This window comes from Acartia tonsa, chromosome 2 (assembly GCF_053477335.1).
Source record: "Acartia tonsa isolate MP-2025a chromosome 2, ASM5347733v1, whole genome shotgun sequence".
NCBI classification, from domain to species: Eukaryota; Metazoa; Arthropoda; class Copepoda; order Calanoida; family Acartiidae; genus Acartia; species Acartia tonsa.
Window position 1 is genome coordinate 10672117 of NC_137261.1, and position 13171 is coordinate 10685287.

A 13171-nucleotide genomic window follows, 5' to 3' on the forward strand; every position below is an offset into this window, starting at 1 on the left:
ACAAAGATGGTTTTATATTGTTTGCTATGCCTTCTAAAATGTACATAATTATGACACAATAAAAACTGTCCCGAATTTGTATTAATTTTGAGGAACACGACTCCAGTTACGTCATATTTTTCTTTCCCGAAAAAGGAAAGGGGGAAAGAAAAAAAGGGAAGGGGGCAAGAAAAAAGAGATGGGAGAAAAGGGGGTTTTCCCCATCTCTTTTGAAGAGATTTTCTTCCCCCCTTCCCTTTTTCGGGAAAGAAAAATATGACGTCACTGGAGTCGTGTTCCTCAAAATTAATACAAAATTGGGACAGTTTTTATTGTGTCATAATTATTATAAGAATCATATTACAACGTATGAAAGCCCTATCCCTTTTTTTAGAGGGGAGGGGCATATTTATAGTGGTTCTAGGGGTAGGAAGAAGAGGCGTTAGAAGATCGGGGCATTTCGGGAAATTGCCCCCCCTTCCTAAATGTTAAAAAATGCCTAGGGGGGTGGGGAGGGGGGCAAAATTTATCAAAATTTTTTTTGCTCCCTCCCCCTTGTGATTCGCACGCCACTGTAATTGTACCCCGAATTGACGGACTGGCGCATTCAATCAGTGTAGAAAAGCTTTGCTTTAAAAGATAAGTTTAAGTTTTTATTAGGCCTTCGATATATAAGAGACGGCATAATTTTTCCTGGTGATTCCACTCAACATCATTCTGTGCAATTGTACATCAAATTTATATTGGAAAACTGTGTTTCAGAAGGCTTTTTAAAAAAAATATTTACTTTTTACTGGGCCTCTAGTCTACAACTGCAGGCTGTGCGTCTTTCTGTGGTGCTCAGTTTAAGTTGGATATTCTCTAGATTTTCTTCTTCATTTTGAACTTCGCCTCTTATGGATGTTGTCAATCTTTTTGGTCAAATAAATAAAATTACTATAGTTACTTAACATAATCGATAGGGTCTAATCATTTATAGAGTGAAGATTAAAGAAACATAGATTGAGTCTTGAGAGTGAGTAAGAGAATATAGAACTTAGAAGGGTAGATAGATAGAAAGAGATATATAGAGAGAGAAAGAGAGAGAGATAGAGGGGGAGGGGGGGGGGGGGAGAATAAATGTTGAAATGTGCTTGTCCTGTCACGGCTTAAGTGACATGAGACAACATATGGATGTCAAGCTAAATTTATAAAACAACACTTTTAGAAAAACGTAATATCTCTCGAAAAAAGAAGTTAAATAGTTAATTTTTGGAAACCATAAAATAAAAAAATGATTATACTTTAAAAATACACCTTTCGTGTTCCTATTTTTTTTTGATTATAAGAAAAATTAAAGCAATAATACATACATGTGTTTTCTAACCATACAAGTTCAACAAAAATATTTAAAATGCCTAAAAACATCGTCCGATAATATGCTGGAGGACGTCCATGATTTGACCATGAGACTCTCTCTGGGCCAAAGGGTCACTTCAAATTGGGGATAAACTAAAATTGGGGGAGGAATTACTCTCATGCTTATATTGAATTATAATCGGCCGATAAAGCAGAAATAAACCCGCAATCTCTGCTTTATTTCCCGAACACATAATAATTTGGCTTCGAAGATTTTCCCCTAATTCTCTCTCTCTATATACTACCCACTTCCAAATTGTCAGAATCTTTCCCCTTTACAAAGCATAAAGTTAGCGGATTTCTCCTCCTCCCCTCCTCCGTTAAAGTAAACAGGGCAGACAACTTTTGAATTGTATTTCCCCATAATGAATTAAATTCCAAATATTAGTTTTATCTAATAATTAAGTGAGGCTTCATAATTTTTAAATTTATTTGTAGATTGTTCATTTTTCAATCTATAATACCTAAAGTTTATGTTAGTTGATTTTAAAAAGTGATAAAAAGCTGTAAGTTATAATTTTTTTTCGAAAGTTAAAGGATGTCTATATTTCTGTATATAAGTCCACTAAGATCTCGAGAACGGTTGGACCCATTGGTTCACAAATTTCATTGATTTTAGATTGATCCATGGAAGGTTTCTGCAGGCTAAGGGTGTATAAAGCCCCCCCCCCCCAAAAAAAAAAAGGCTCTTAAAAAAATAAAAATGTGGGATACCCTCAATTTAATTCAGTTGTGAAACTTCTTATGTCTAGAGATGAAACCATAGGTAATTTGAAGAAAAAAAATACCTAAAACTTCGGGGAATTTTGATATTAAAGTTGGACACCATGCCTCTTGTCTTTAATTCATAGTTAGACGTTAGTTGAGCAGAGCTAAGCTAGGAGTATCGTTAAGCCGATATAAAGAATTTCTCGTTATAAATTAAATATTTTCGTGATTTACAAATTACCAATCAAATAAAAAGTGATCCGAATCAAAAACAAGTAATTTATATGAACATTGAAAGGAAAACTTGTTCATAAATTCACCTAAAAAAAGAGAAAATGTAAAAAAAACATTTTCTGGAAATATTTTTATTGAAAAAAGGTTTTGAAGTGAAAAATTGAATTATCTGTTGGTGGTTTAAAAGTGACAATGTGATGAAAAATGATAAAAGAATCATCTTTTAAAATATTAAAAATGGGAAAAGTGTTTAAGGTAAGGATTAACATTTAATTTTGTTATTTTTTGGACGATGAAAGTTAAATAAAATCGAAATGATTAATATTATGAATATTTTAAAACTATACTTCAGTAGAATCTTCACTAAAAAATCCCTAGATAGCAGTCACAGTACTTAAAATAGGACGACTGGCCAGACAGACAATGTTATGTTAGTATAATCTTATTCGAAGATTCTCATTGGTCAGGGGATTCTTAGCAGTGGAAGTCAGACGTCTATTTGGAAATTTGGGCTAACATAATATACGTTTTAGGTAGATATGGAATAAAAAGTATGAAATATAACATATACCTACTACCTAAGAGTAAATTGATAGATAAAAAGATAATGATAAAAATGTAAGTACTTTTATTATCTGTTATAGATAATATATGAAAAATAAAATGATGACAACTCCCCGGGAATACGATGCAGAGATATTGCACCTGAGCTGGATCTTTAAATCTTTTCAATGGTGCGCCAAATCGGGGTGCGCCGAATTTCAGCCAATCACAGCGCGGCATTTCGTAAAATGCTGTGCTCTCATTGGTGGAAAGTTGGCTCACCCCGATTTGGCGCACTATTGAAACGATCTAAAGATCCAGCTCTGAAAAAAAATATGTTGCCTTCGACTTATGAATTATTATTACTCTTAAACCAGTTTATAGCTGGCTAAAAAAACCTCTTCCATCCAACCCCACACCCTCAACTTCTACTGGATGAACGAAGTGACCAACCTAAATTGACGACAATTTTCCCCCCTGTCATTGTTTCCACGTTTATTCTATATCCATTCATCGACTTTTCTGTTTTCTAAATATTAATATCTTTTTGTTGATGAAAGAATATAAAATATAATATATTTTAATGTTCTTTTCTAAAATTATAGGCATTGTTTATGGTTATAATTATTCTTGTTTAATATTTTGTGTTTATTCGCCTCCATGGTTCTGGCAAAAATAAACCATTACTTCCTATTCATTTGTTTACATTATTATCAGCAAAGATTCTTTATATTTATGGTCTTTCCATCTGTATGTCTGTCAATGACGGATAGCTATGATAGCATGTTGGAATTAATCCTTTCGATTTCAAATCGTACTGAAACTTCCCAGAAAATTTGATTTTGAAATAAAGGATATAGAATATAGGTGGATAATATGACAGGGGAAAAATTGTTGCTAATCTAGGTTGCTAATATTAAACTCGTTCGTTGATCAGTTCGTTCATCCAGTATGAGAGAAAGGGGGTGGATGAGGGGTATCGATTTTTAGCGCACTGCGAGTTTCACTTTATTAGAAAACATGAAAATCTGATATAACATCCTTGGACTATATTGAATACAGATTTAATTGCAGTAAATGTTATTTATTATCTGCCAGTAAAAATCTTTGACTTCGTGAGCTTTGCTATAATGAGTGATTTCATCCTTGTTATATATAGAACTATAGTGCCAGTAAATGCGCAGCCCATAAAAAATATTATCACCACCCTCACACTTCTCATTTATGTACTCTCTGCTATGTTGCTCGTTCCTAGCATTTTTAATTCACCTTCTCAGGGGTTTTTATACCTATCAACGTTTATTCTCCAAATTATTTTTGAATTAAAGTTATATAAAATGACTAAGTTATTTTTGTGTACCCGTTAAGATCTCGCCTCCCGCTGGACCGATTAAGCTTTACATAGAACCTTAGATGGTTTATTAGGCTATTTTACTATTAAATTGAAGTTCATTAATGGCTTTAGGCTTTCCTACTAACCTACCTTCCCATAGATGCATAAGTATTGTTAACAATCTTTTTTTACTGTCATTGTTATAAGTTAATGTTTGTCTATAATCTTGAACGCACTCATACAAAATCTACATTGTATAAAAAGTAAAAACTGCGTGGGTTGATAAAAAATATTGTTATTATTGCTTTATATAATTATTCTTATTAATTAAATTATAGTGCCAGGTATTGTAGGCTACACAGTTGTTTATATATTTTTTACTACACGTTTTATTATAATAAAATACACTGCTTTACTTTCATAGTTGAAAATGCTTCAATGTTATTTTCATATTTTTGCGCCCCTAGCATCTAAGGGCTCTCTATTTAAAGAGTAAGTAAGAAAAGGCCATAAAATTTGACTAACTTTAATACCTAACTATATAAACACAACTTATTTTTTATCATTTTATTTATTTCACTAATTAAATAGATCATCTGTTCCATTTAAGATGTTAAACAATATGATTATTTTAATTATGAATCTTTTTTTTAAAGAGACTGATTAGATAGGCTTACAATGGCACACTTTTTAAAGCAAAACACGGTTATTGCTTCGCTATTTATGGACATAATTTCACTTGTACTTTATTTAGAATTAAAAACATCTTGTTAAAAATAATGATTAGCTATTTACCAAAAATCAAGATTTTACTGAAAAAGATTTTTAAAGCTTTGTTTTAAAATTTTCAGATTCATCTCTAAATAAAATAGAAATAGAAGAGTAGAAGAATATTGTGAACCCTTTTTTCGTCAAATCTAAGAGAGAACATTCCTAGCAGACAAAAGTATTGTTTACTTTCGACTCAAGCTGATGTGGATTCTTAAAAAATGATAGACTCGCTATTCGATAGTGAGGCAAAATTATTTTTGTGAAAAATCATCCAAAAGCACATTAAAAATCTACAAAAATTAAACAAAATCATATGTTAATAACCCTCTTAAGATTTTATTTCATTTTTGTAAATTTTTTTATTCGATTTTGGAGGATTTTTCACAAAAATAATTTTGCCTCACCAGCGAGTTGCCAGCCTAACTTTTTTTTTAAGAATCCAACTTTGTTTCAAGCTTTCAAATTGTAAACGAAATTTTTGGGCAATTAATTCTGATTCCGCAAAGCTTTCTACTAAGAAAATATACTGTTAACAGCTGACTTTTATGTATGTATGAAATGAAAAAAAACATGCCTTCGTAGGAAAATGTGTACATAATTTCAACCAATGAGATCCAATGTAAATTCCGATGCGATTCTCCTATTGGCTCAATCAGACATTCCCTCTCTTTCTTAGTACCTTTATTCTAAATAATTAGCTAGGTAAATGTTAATGGATGCATGGAAACATAGATAAGACAATGAATTATAAATAAATCTTTCCTCTTATTTTAAAGATTATGTTTACAGTAGCTAGAAAATTTGAGGCTGAAGAAATGGTTGTAGATTAATTAAACAGACACTGTCCATTCTTCCCTGTAATGGATGAGTCTTAAAATAATTTTCAATTTTCTATAATGATCATTTAATGTTTAATGTTAATACAATTTTTATATAATCATTAAACGACGAAACAAACTTTCAAAACTTTATAAGAAATAATTACTAAAAACATTTTATCGTTATTAATGGTGTAGATTCCTTATAATTAGGGCCTAGATATTCTTGTTTGTCTTGTGTTTAATCTTTGTATACTTCTTAATCTATATCATTCTAAGTTAAATTATAAAAATTGATTTAGGTACAAAGTCTTCTGAAATAGAAATTTTCGACAACCCCTCTTGAATTTGATTTTGAGGGGTCTTCCTTTCCTTTTATTATCCCTTTGAGGTTCACATTTCCCTGGCAAAACCCTTTGTACGCTTCTGGCTTTTCTTGCTGCGTTACTTATGGAACTGTCCGTCCATGTTTGAATTATGATTTACTTAAACAAAATAAACTTTAATTTCACAGCAGAGATTATTTCATTTTTAATGCTTAAATTTATACAACAAAAAACCTGCTTGTAAAAAAATCAAATTTACATATAAATTATCTTTATCTTTCAGCAGACTAGAGAGAAACGATAACTTTTTGCTATAATTTGTTATTTATGCTAGGCAAAACAAGTTTTTATTATGTTGGACAAAAAACTAAAGATATCACGGAGACATGGACAATAGACTTTATTTTTAAATTAATCTACAACTCCTTCCTCCACTAAATCATTAATAGATACAAAGACAAAACGTTGCACTGAAATCTATGGAGGAAGGGTATTTTTCTCGTCTATTGATTAATCCCTGAATCCTTGAAAGTAATAAAGTTCTGAATTATGAAATTGACTGCTTAGACATTATTCTACTGTTAGGGTTTTTAATCAGAAAATGTTTACAAAAAAAGTCTAAAACATAAAAACATATCTTTAACAAAATGATCCAAATCATTAAGTATGTTTTTTTAATAAATAAACTAAAGATTAATTGAAGATATAAAAAAGAATATTTTTGTCGAATTCCAAGAAAAATTTAACTTTAGTTGAATGTTTTAGAAATAAAATTAAAGTCTGTATAAACTCAAGATTGTTATATTAAAACTTTTTAGAATTATGAGGTAAATAAGTTTTTTGCAGTCATAACTTTAAGTAATATGAACTATATGTATACCTAAAATTTTTCTACCATAGTACTACTCCATGGCAATATAGTTTAAGTCTTTAAAAAATAATGTAGTCTGTAAATATCTTAACTCAAAGAAAATGTTGTAAAATAAAGTATCTTACATTAGTAGACAACTTTTTCAATACTTTGTCTATATAACAAACACAGAAATATATTCTGACAATGGATATATTATTACTTGGATGTTACACCAGATATTCTTGTTCTATAAAAAAGTGATACTCGCAGCGGGCTAAAAAAACGATACTCCTCAATCCACCCTCTTTATCCCATCCTCTCTGTCATAATATCTACAAAACATAATCTAAATCCATTATTCTGAAGAAAAAAAAGTTTTAAAAATTATAAGTTTGAGAAAAATCAAAATTAGACTAAAAACCACCTTTTTAAGTACTCAATCTCAGCTTGTACCAATTAACGAAGTTAATTCGTAAAAAATTCACAAACCTATACGTGTTTTTCAGCTGTCGTTGGAGGGCAACACGTAAAATTGACGACCTCTCCATTTGCCCCCCAAATATTATATTAGATTTATTTTGCTTGTTGGTTATATCTGACTCAATCTAATTTTATAAATTTATTTTATAAGTAACGGCTTCTTTTATAATATAGCAGCAGTTTGTGCCATTCTTTTTTCTTCAGTATGTATGTCCCTGACTTTAGCAAGAGTTGCAAATGTAAGAACAATAAAAGAAACTTTTATTACCAAGTATTGGACAAGTGATACATATCCTATTATATAAAGCAGTAGGTATTTTATATGTCTGTTGCTTCAAATTTCACTAACCACTGAACCGATTTAGTTCTCCATTTCAGGAAAGCTTTCATAAGGTCCATAGGTAGTTTTATGCTATTTAGTGTTTTATATTTAAATTTGGGTTTTGGGATGGTTTTAGGAATTCTTTTTGGCCTGTACTTTCAGCCCCTCGTAGCTAACAAAACTGGAATCATTTCTATATTTTTATTTCCACAGAAATCTCATAATAATACTGTATAGATTAAGTATTAATTTAGTAAAGTATGGATGTGTTGATGTATTAATTCCATTGACATAATCCTGTAAGAAATTCTTAACATAATTGTCAGTTTTAAATGACTCCTCCTACTTACACATTTTAATCCTCTTAAATGGGATTAGGAAATCTTTTAACCATCCCCCCTTTTTCTCTTAGACATTTTGACTTTGCAAGAGGGATAGGACAATGGGAAATAAATTTATCTTTTTAATCTATCCTAAAATTAAAATAAGCTTGACATTTCGGGCAAATATATCTAGAATAGGTATATGTGGATTATTATGACAGGTAAAAAATTGTCGTAAATTTTGGTTAAAATTTCTCCTGATATCTGTTGGTCAGTTTGTTCATCCAGTAGGAGGGGAGGTGATTGGGTAAAGGAGGGGCGGGGGGGGGGGGAACGTTATTACAAGTTATACATTTTTAGAGTACATGATAATCTGGTGTATGATCCAAGTAATAATAAATCCATTGACTTTTATCAAGAATTTTAAAACTTTATTTAATGCTGCGTTACTTCTGCAAACTATTGTCCTTGTTATTGTAATAAGTTTAATTTAATTTGCAAAAAAGTTCTTTTATATAAAGCCTTTGTATTTTCTTGCTTTGTCTATTTTTAGCATTTTTAGTAAGCATGTTTAAATAAAATATTATTCAAAAAGGTAAATATGTCACACAATTGTACAATGTACATTTACGAAAAATAAACATTCTAATAGTTATTTACCACAGCGTATTATAGACAGCTTTCCGCGGATACTAAGATACAAAATTGAAGATTGAAACTGCGACTATACGTGGCTAACATAACTGCTATTAGTGGCTACATGTGGCTGAGAACCATTTCTAATCCAGCGGATTGGCTTTTGGAATTATTTATTTGTTTGACAATATTGTCAAAAAAATGGAATTTTCTCTGAACACTTATTTTTGCAGTTTATTTTATTTTATTTTTGCATTGTTTAGACATATTAAAATTAGTCAATTAACTGAAAAGGGGGGGGGGGGGCGTAATGACATTTATTCGTAATCCGTGAGCAAAATGGTCTTAAAATTTAGCTAGACCCTTCAAACTTGGTATATAAGCCTAGTCCTATAGGTATTACATCTAAATGGCAAAAAAATCCAAAAATTTTTATTTTAAGGTTAGGTTAGGTAAGAAAAACCCTGCGGAAATGGGATTTTAGGCTTTTTTTAGTCTATTTTGATGTGGAAACTTACCTTAAATTGTTTTTTCTTAGGTTTTGAACTTTTGTTAAGATGATTCAGCAAGTCGGGGACCGGCCCCAGGGGGCTAAGTGGGTGGCCCGCAGGGGTTAAGTGCCTTTTCCCAATACATATGTTGTGATACATCTAATTATAGGTTTTTTAGGTCAAGGAACTCAAATTCAGAGCTAATATAAGCATTAGATTAATCTGAAGCTAGCCCCATCGGGCTAGGTTGGTGGCCCGCAGGGGTTAAGTTCATTTTTTCCAATATATATCTTGTTATATATCAAAATATAGGTTTTTTAAGTCAAGAAACTCAAATTCTGAGCGAAAATTAACATTAGACTAACCTGAAGCTAACCCCCCCGGGCTAGGTTGGTTTTCTGCAGGGCTTAAGAGCATTTACATAACCTAACCTATAAACTTACTTATATTTTTACATGTTTTTTCTTGAATAAAATTTGTCTATTATTGAGGACTTTATTTAAGATAATGCAGCAAGTTGGGAACCGACCCCAGCGGGTTAGGTTGGTGGCCCGCAGGGGTTAAGTGCATTTTTCCCAATATATATGTTGTGATACATCTAATTACAAGTTTTTTTAGGTCAGTTAACTCAAATTTAGAGCTAGAATTAGCATAAGACTAATCTGAAGCTAGCCCCAGCGGGCTTGGTCGGTGGCCCGCAGGGGTTAAATGCATTATTTTCCAATATATATCTTGTTATATATCAAAATATAGGTTTTTACGGTCAAGAAACTCAAATTCAGAGCTAAAATAAGCATAAGTCTTACCTGAAGCTAACCCCCGCAGGCTAGGTAGATCTTCTGCAGGGCTTAAGTGCATTTTACCTAACCTAACCTAGAAACTTACTTATTTTTTGGTTTTTTCCTTGAATGAACTGTGTCTATGAATGAGGACATTATTTTAGATGATCCAGCAAGTTGGGGACCTCCTTGGGTCAGCCTCCTGTATGAAGAATCTTTTAAATGATGACTTTAGGACTGAACACTGTGTATCTAAGTAAAACCTAGCCCGCCTGGGTCAGTCCCCGACTTTCTAGATCATCTTAAATAATGTTCTCATGAACAGTTTATTCAATTAAAAATCTTCATAAAAGTAAGATTCTAGGTTAGGTTTGGTAAAATGCATTTAAGCCTTGCAGGCAATCCACCTAGCCCGCAGGGGCTAGCTTCAGATTAGTCTGATTCAATTATTAGCTCTAAATTTGAATTTCTGGACCTAAAAAACCTATAATTTTATGTATGACAGCACATACTTTTTAAAAATGCACTTAACCCCTGCGGGCCACCCACCTAGCCTGCTGGGGTCAGTCCCCGACTTGCTTGATCATCTTAAATAATGTTCTCATAAATAGACACAGTTTATTCCAGAAAAAAACCCTAAAAAAACAAGTAAGGTTCCAGGTTAGGTTAGGTAAAATGCACTTAAGACTTGCAGGCAACCCACCTAGTAGCCCGCTGGGGCTAGCTTCAGATTAGTCTGATACTTTTATTAGCTGTAAATTTGAGTTTCTTGACCTAAAAAACCTATAATTTGATGTATGATAACACATACTTTTTCTAAAAATGCATTTAACCCCTACGGGCCACCCACCTAGCCCGCTGAGGTCAGTCTTCGACTTGCTTGAACATCTGAAATAAGATCCTCATGAATGGACAGTTTATTTGAGAAACAAAACCTAAAAAAATTATATTAAATGTAAGTTTCTAGGTTAGGTTAGGTAAAATGCACTTAAGCCCTGTTGGCAACCCACCTAGCCCGCTGGGGTTAGCTTCAGATTAGTCTAATGCTTATTTCAGCTCTGAATTTGAGTTCTTTGACCTAAAAAAACCTATAATTGGATGTATCTCAACAAAAATATTGGGAAAATGCACTTAACCCTTGCAGGCCAACCACCTAGCCCGCTGGGGTTAGCTTCAGATTATTCTAATGCTTTAGCTCTGAATTTGAGTTCTTCTTAAAAACCTGCTATATTTTGATATATCACAAGATGTATTTTGGAAAATAATGCACTTAACCCCTGCAGGCCACCGACCTAGCCCGCTGGGGCTAACTTCAGATTAGTCGGTCCTCGACTTGCTGGATCATTTTAAATAAAGTCCTCATTAATAGATACAGTTTATTAAAGAAAAAAACCTGTAAAAATATAAGTAAGTTTCTAGGTTAGGTTAGGTAAATGCTCTTAAGCCCTACAGAAAACCAACCGAGCCCGGGGGGGTTAGCATCAGGTTAGTCTAATGGTAATTTTCGCTCAGAATTTGAGTTTCTTGACCTAAAAAACCTATATTTTGATATATAACAAGATATATATTGGAAAAAATGCACTTAACCCCTGCGGGCCACCAACCTAGCCCGATGGGGTCGGTTCCCGACTTGCTGGATTATCTTAGATAAAGTCATCATTAATAGACAAAAATTATAAAAAAAAACATGTTAAAATATAAGTAAGTTTCTAGGTTAGGTTAGGTAAATGCTCTTAAGCCCTGCAGAAAACCAACCTAGCCCGGGGGGGTTAGCTTCAGGTTAGTCTAATGCTAATTTTCGCTTAGAATTTGAGTTTCTTGACTTAAAAAACCTATATTTTGATATATAACAAGATATATATTGGAAAAAATGCACTTAACCCCTGCGGGCCACCAACCTAGCCCGCTGGGGCTAGCTTCATATTAGTCTAATGCTTATTTTAGTTCTAAATTTGAGTTCCTTGACCTAAAAAACCTATAATTAGATGTATCACAACATATGTATTGGGAAAAAGGCACTTAACCCCTGCGGGCCACCCACCTAGCCCCCTGGGGTCGGTCCCCGACTTGCTGAATCATCTTAAATAAAGTCCATATGAATAGATACAGTGTATTTAAGTTAAAAACCTAAGAAAAAACAATTTAAGGTAAGTTTCCACATCAAAATAGACTAAAAAAAGCCTAAAAATCCCATTTCCGCAGGGTTTTTCTTTCCTAACCTAACCTTAAAATAAAAAAATTTAGATTTTTTTGCCATTTAGATGTAATACCTATAGGACTAGGCTTATATACCAAGTTTGAAGGGTCTAGCTAAATTTTAAGACCATTTTGCTCACGGATTACGAATAAATGTCATTACGCCCCCCCCCCCTTTCTTCAAGTATGTCATGAGATGGTTTTAGGCTATTTTCTTCAAATAACTTAAACTTTAGGTATACTTAACAAACTACTAAAAATGTTCATTCCCTTAAGGCAAGGGGCACAACCACAACCAGTAAACTATATAACCAAAATTAGGGTATTTAATTGTAATTAATTTAAAAATGTATAAAATATTATGTACATATTCCTATAATAAGTAATTTAGCCCATTTTCATAATATTTTGATTTGAATTTAAATGTAAGGAATTTGGTATTTGTCCAAAATTTGATGGTAAAAACGACCAAAATAATCCAACATATATTTATTTAGAAATTGTTATAATATAGATCAATTTAAATGATAATTTTTTAGAAGCATAGTTAACTTACAATTAGGGTAGGTATGTCTGACCGTCACTCCATCTAAAATTATTTTGTTTAATGACTGCTACACAATTCCTTGTTTATTCATGGAGTTAGAAAAATTTTAAAGTAAGAAATACTGTAAAATTTGAGCAACGAAAACGTCTTGTGTCAGTGATGCATTGATGATATTTTGATTTCTTCTTTTAATTGAAAATATGATTTTGCCCTTACTGTGGGGGGGGGGGGGGAGGTCGATCTTCCCTAGACCTATAAGAAGCTTCACTCTAAAAAAGTCATATCCGTCTAGTCTACTCTTTGATATAGTTTTTCTTGTTTATTTTTATTTTTATAATATTTCCTGTATAAATGGATGAATAAATTAGTGGATATTATGACAGGGGAAAGATTGTCGCCGATTTAGATTGCTAACATGGAACTCACTTATTGGT

The 13171-nt window shown here is 32.3% G+C and overlaps 1 protein-coding gene across 2 annotated transcripts in view; it reads left to right on the top strand.

Moving 5' to 3' along the window:
- Positions 1–2224: 2224 nt before the first annotated feature.
- Positions 2225–13171, top strand: part of LOC145304424 (protein madd-4-like) — a 111333-nt gene continuing 100386 nt past the window's right edge. For both annotated transcript variants that reach the window (XM_080146307.1, XM_080146314.1), the window contains exon 1: positions 2225–2574. In XM_080146307.1, coding sequence (XP_080002433.1) covers positions 2524–2574 — 51 coding nt within the window. In that variant the 5' untranslated portion in view covers positions 2225–2523. The remainder of the gene's footprint in view (positions 2575–13171) is intronic.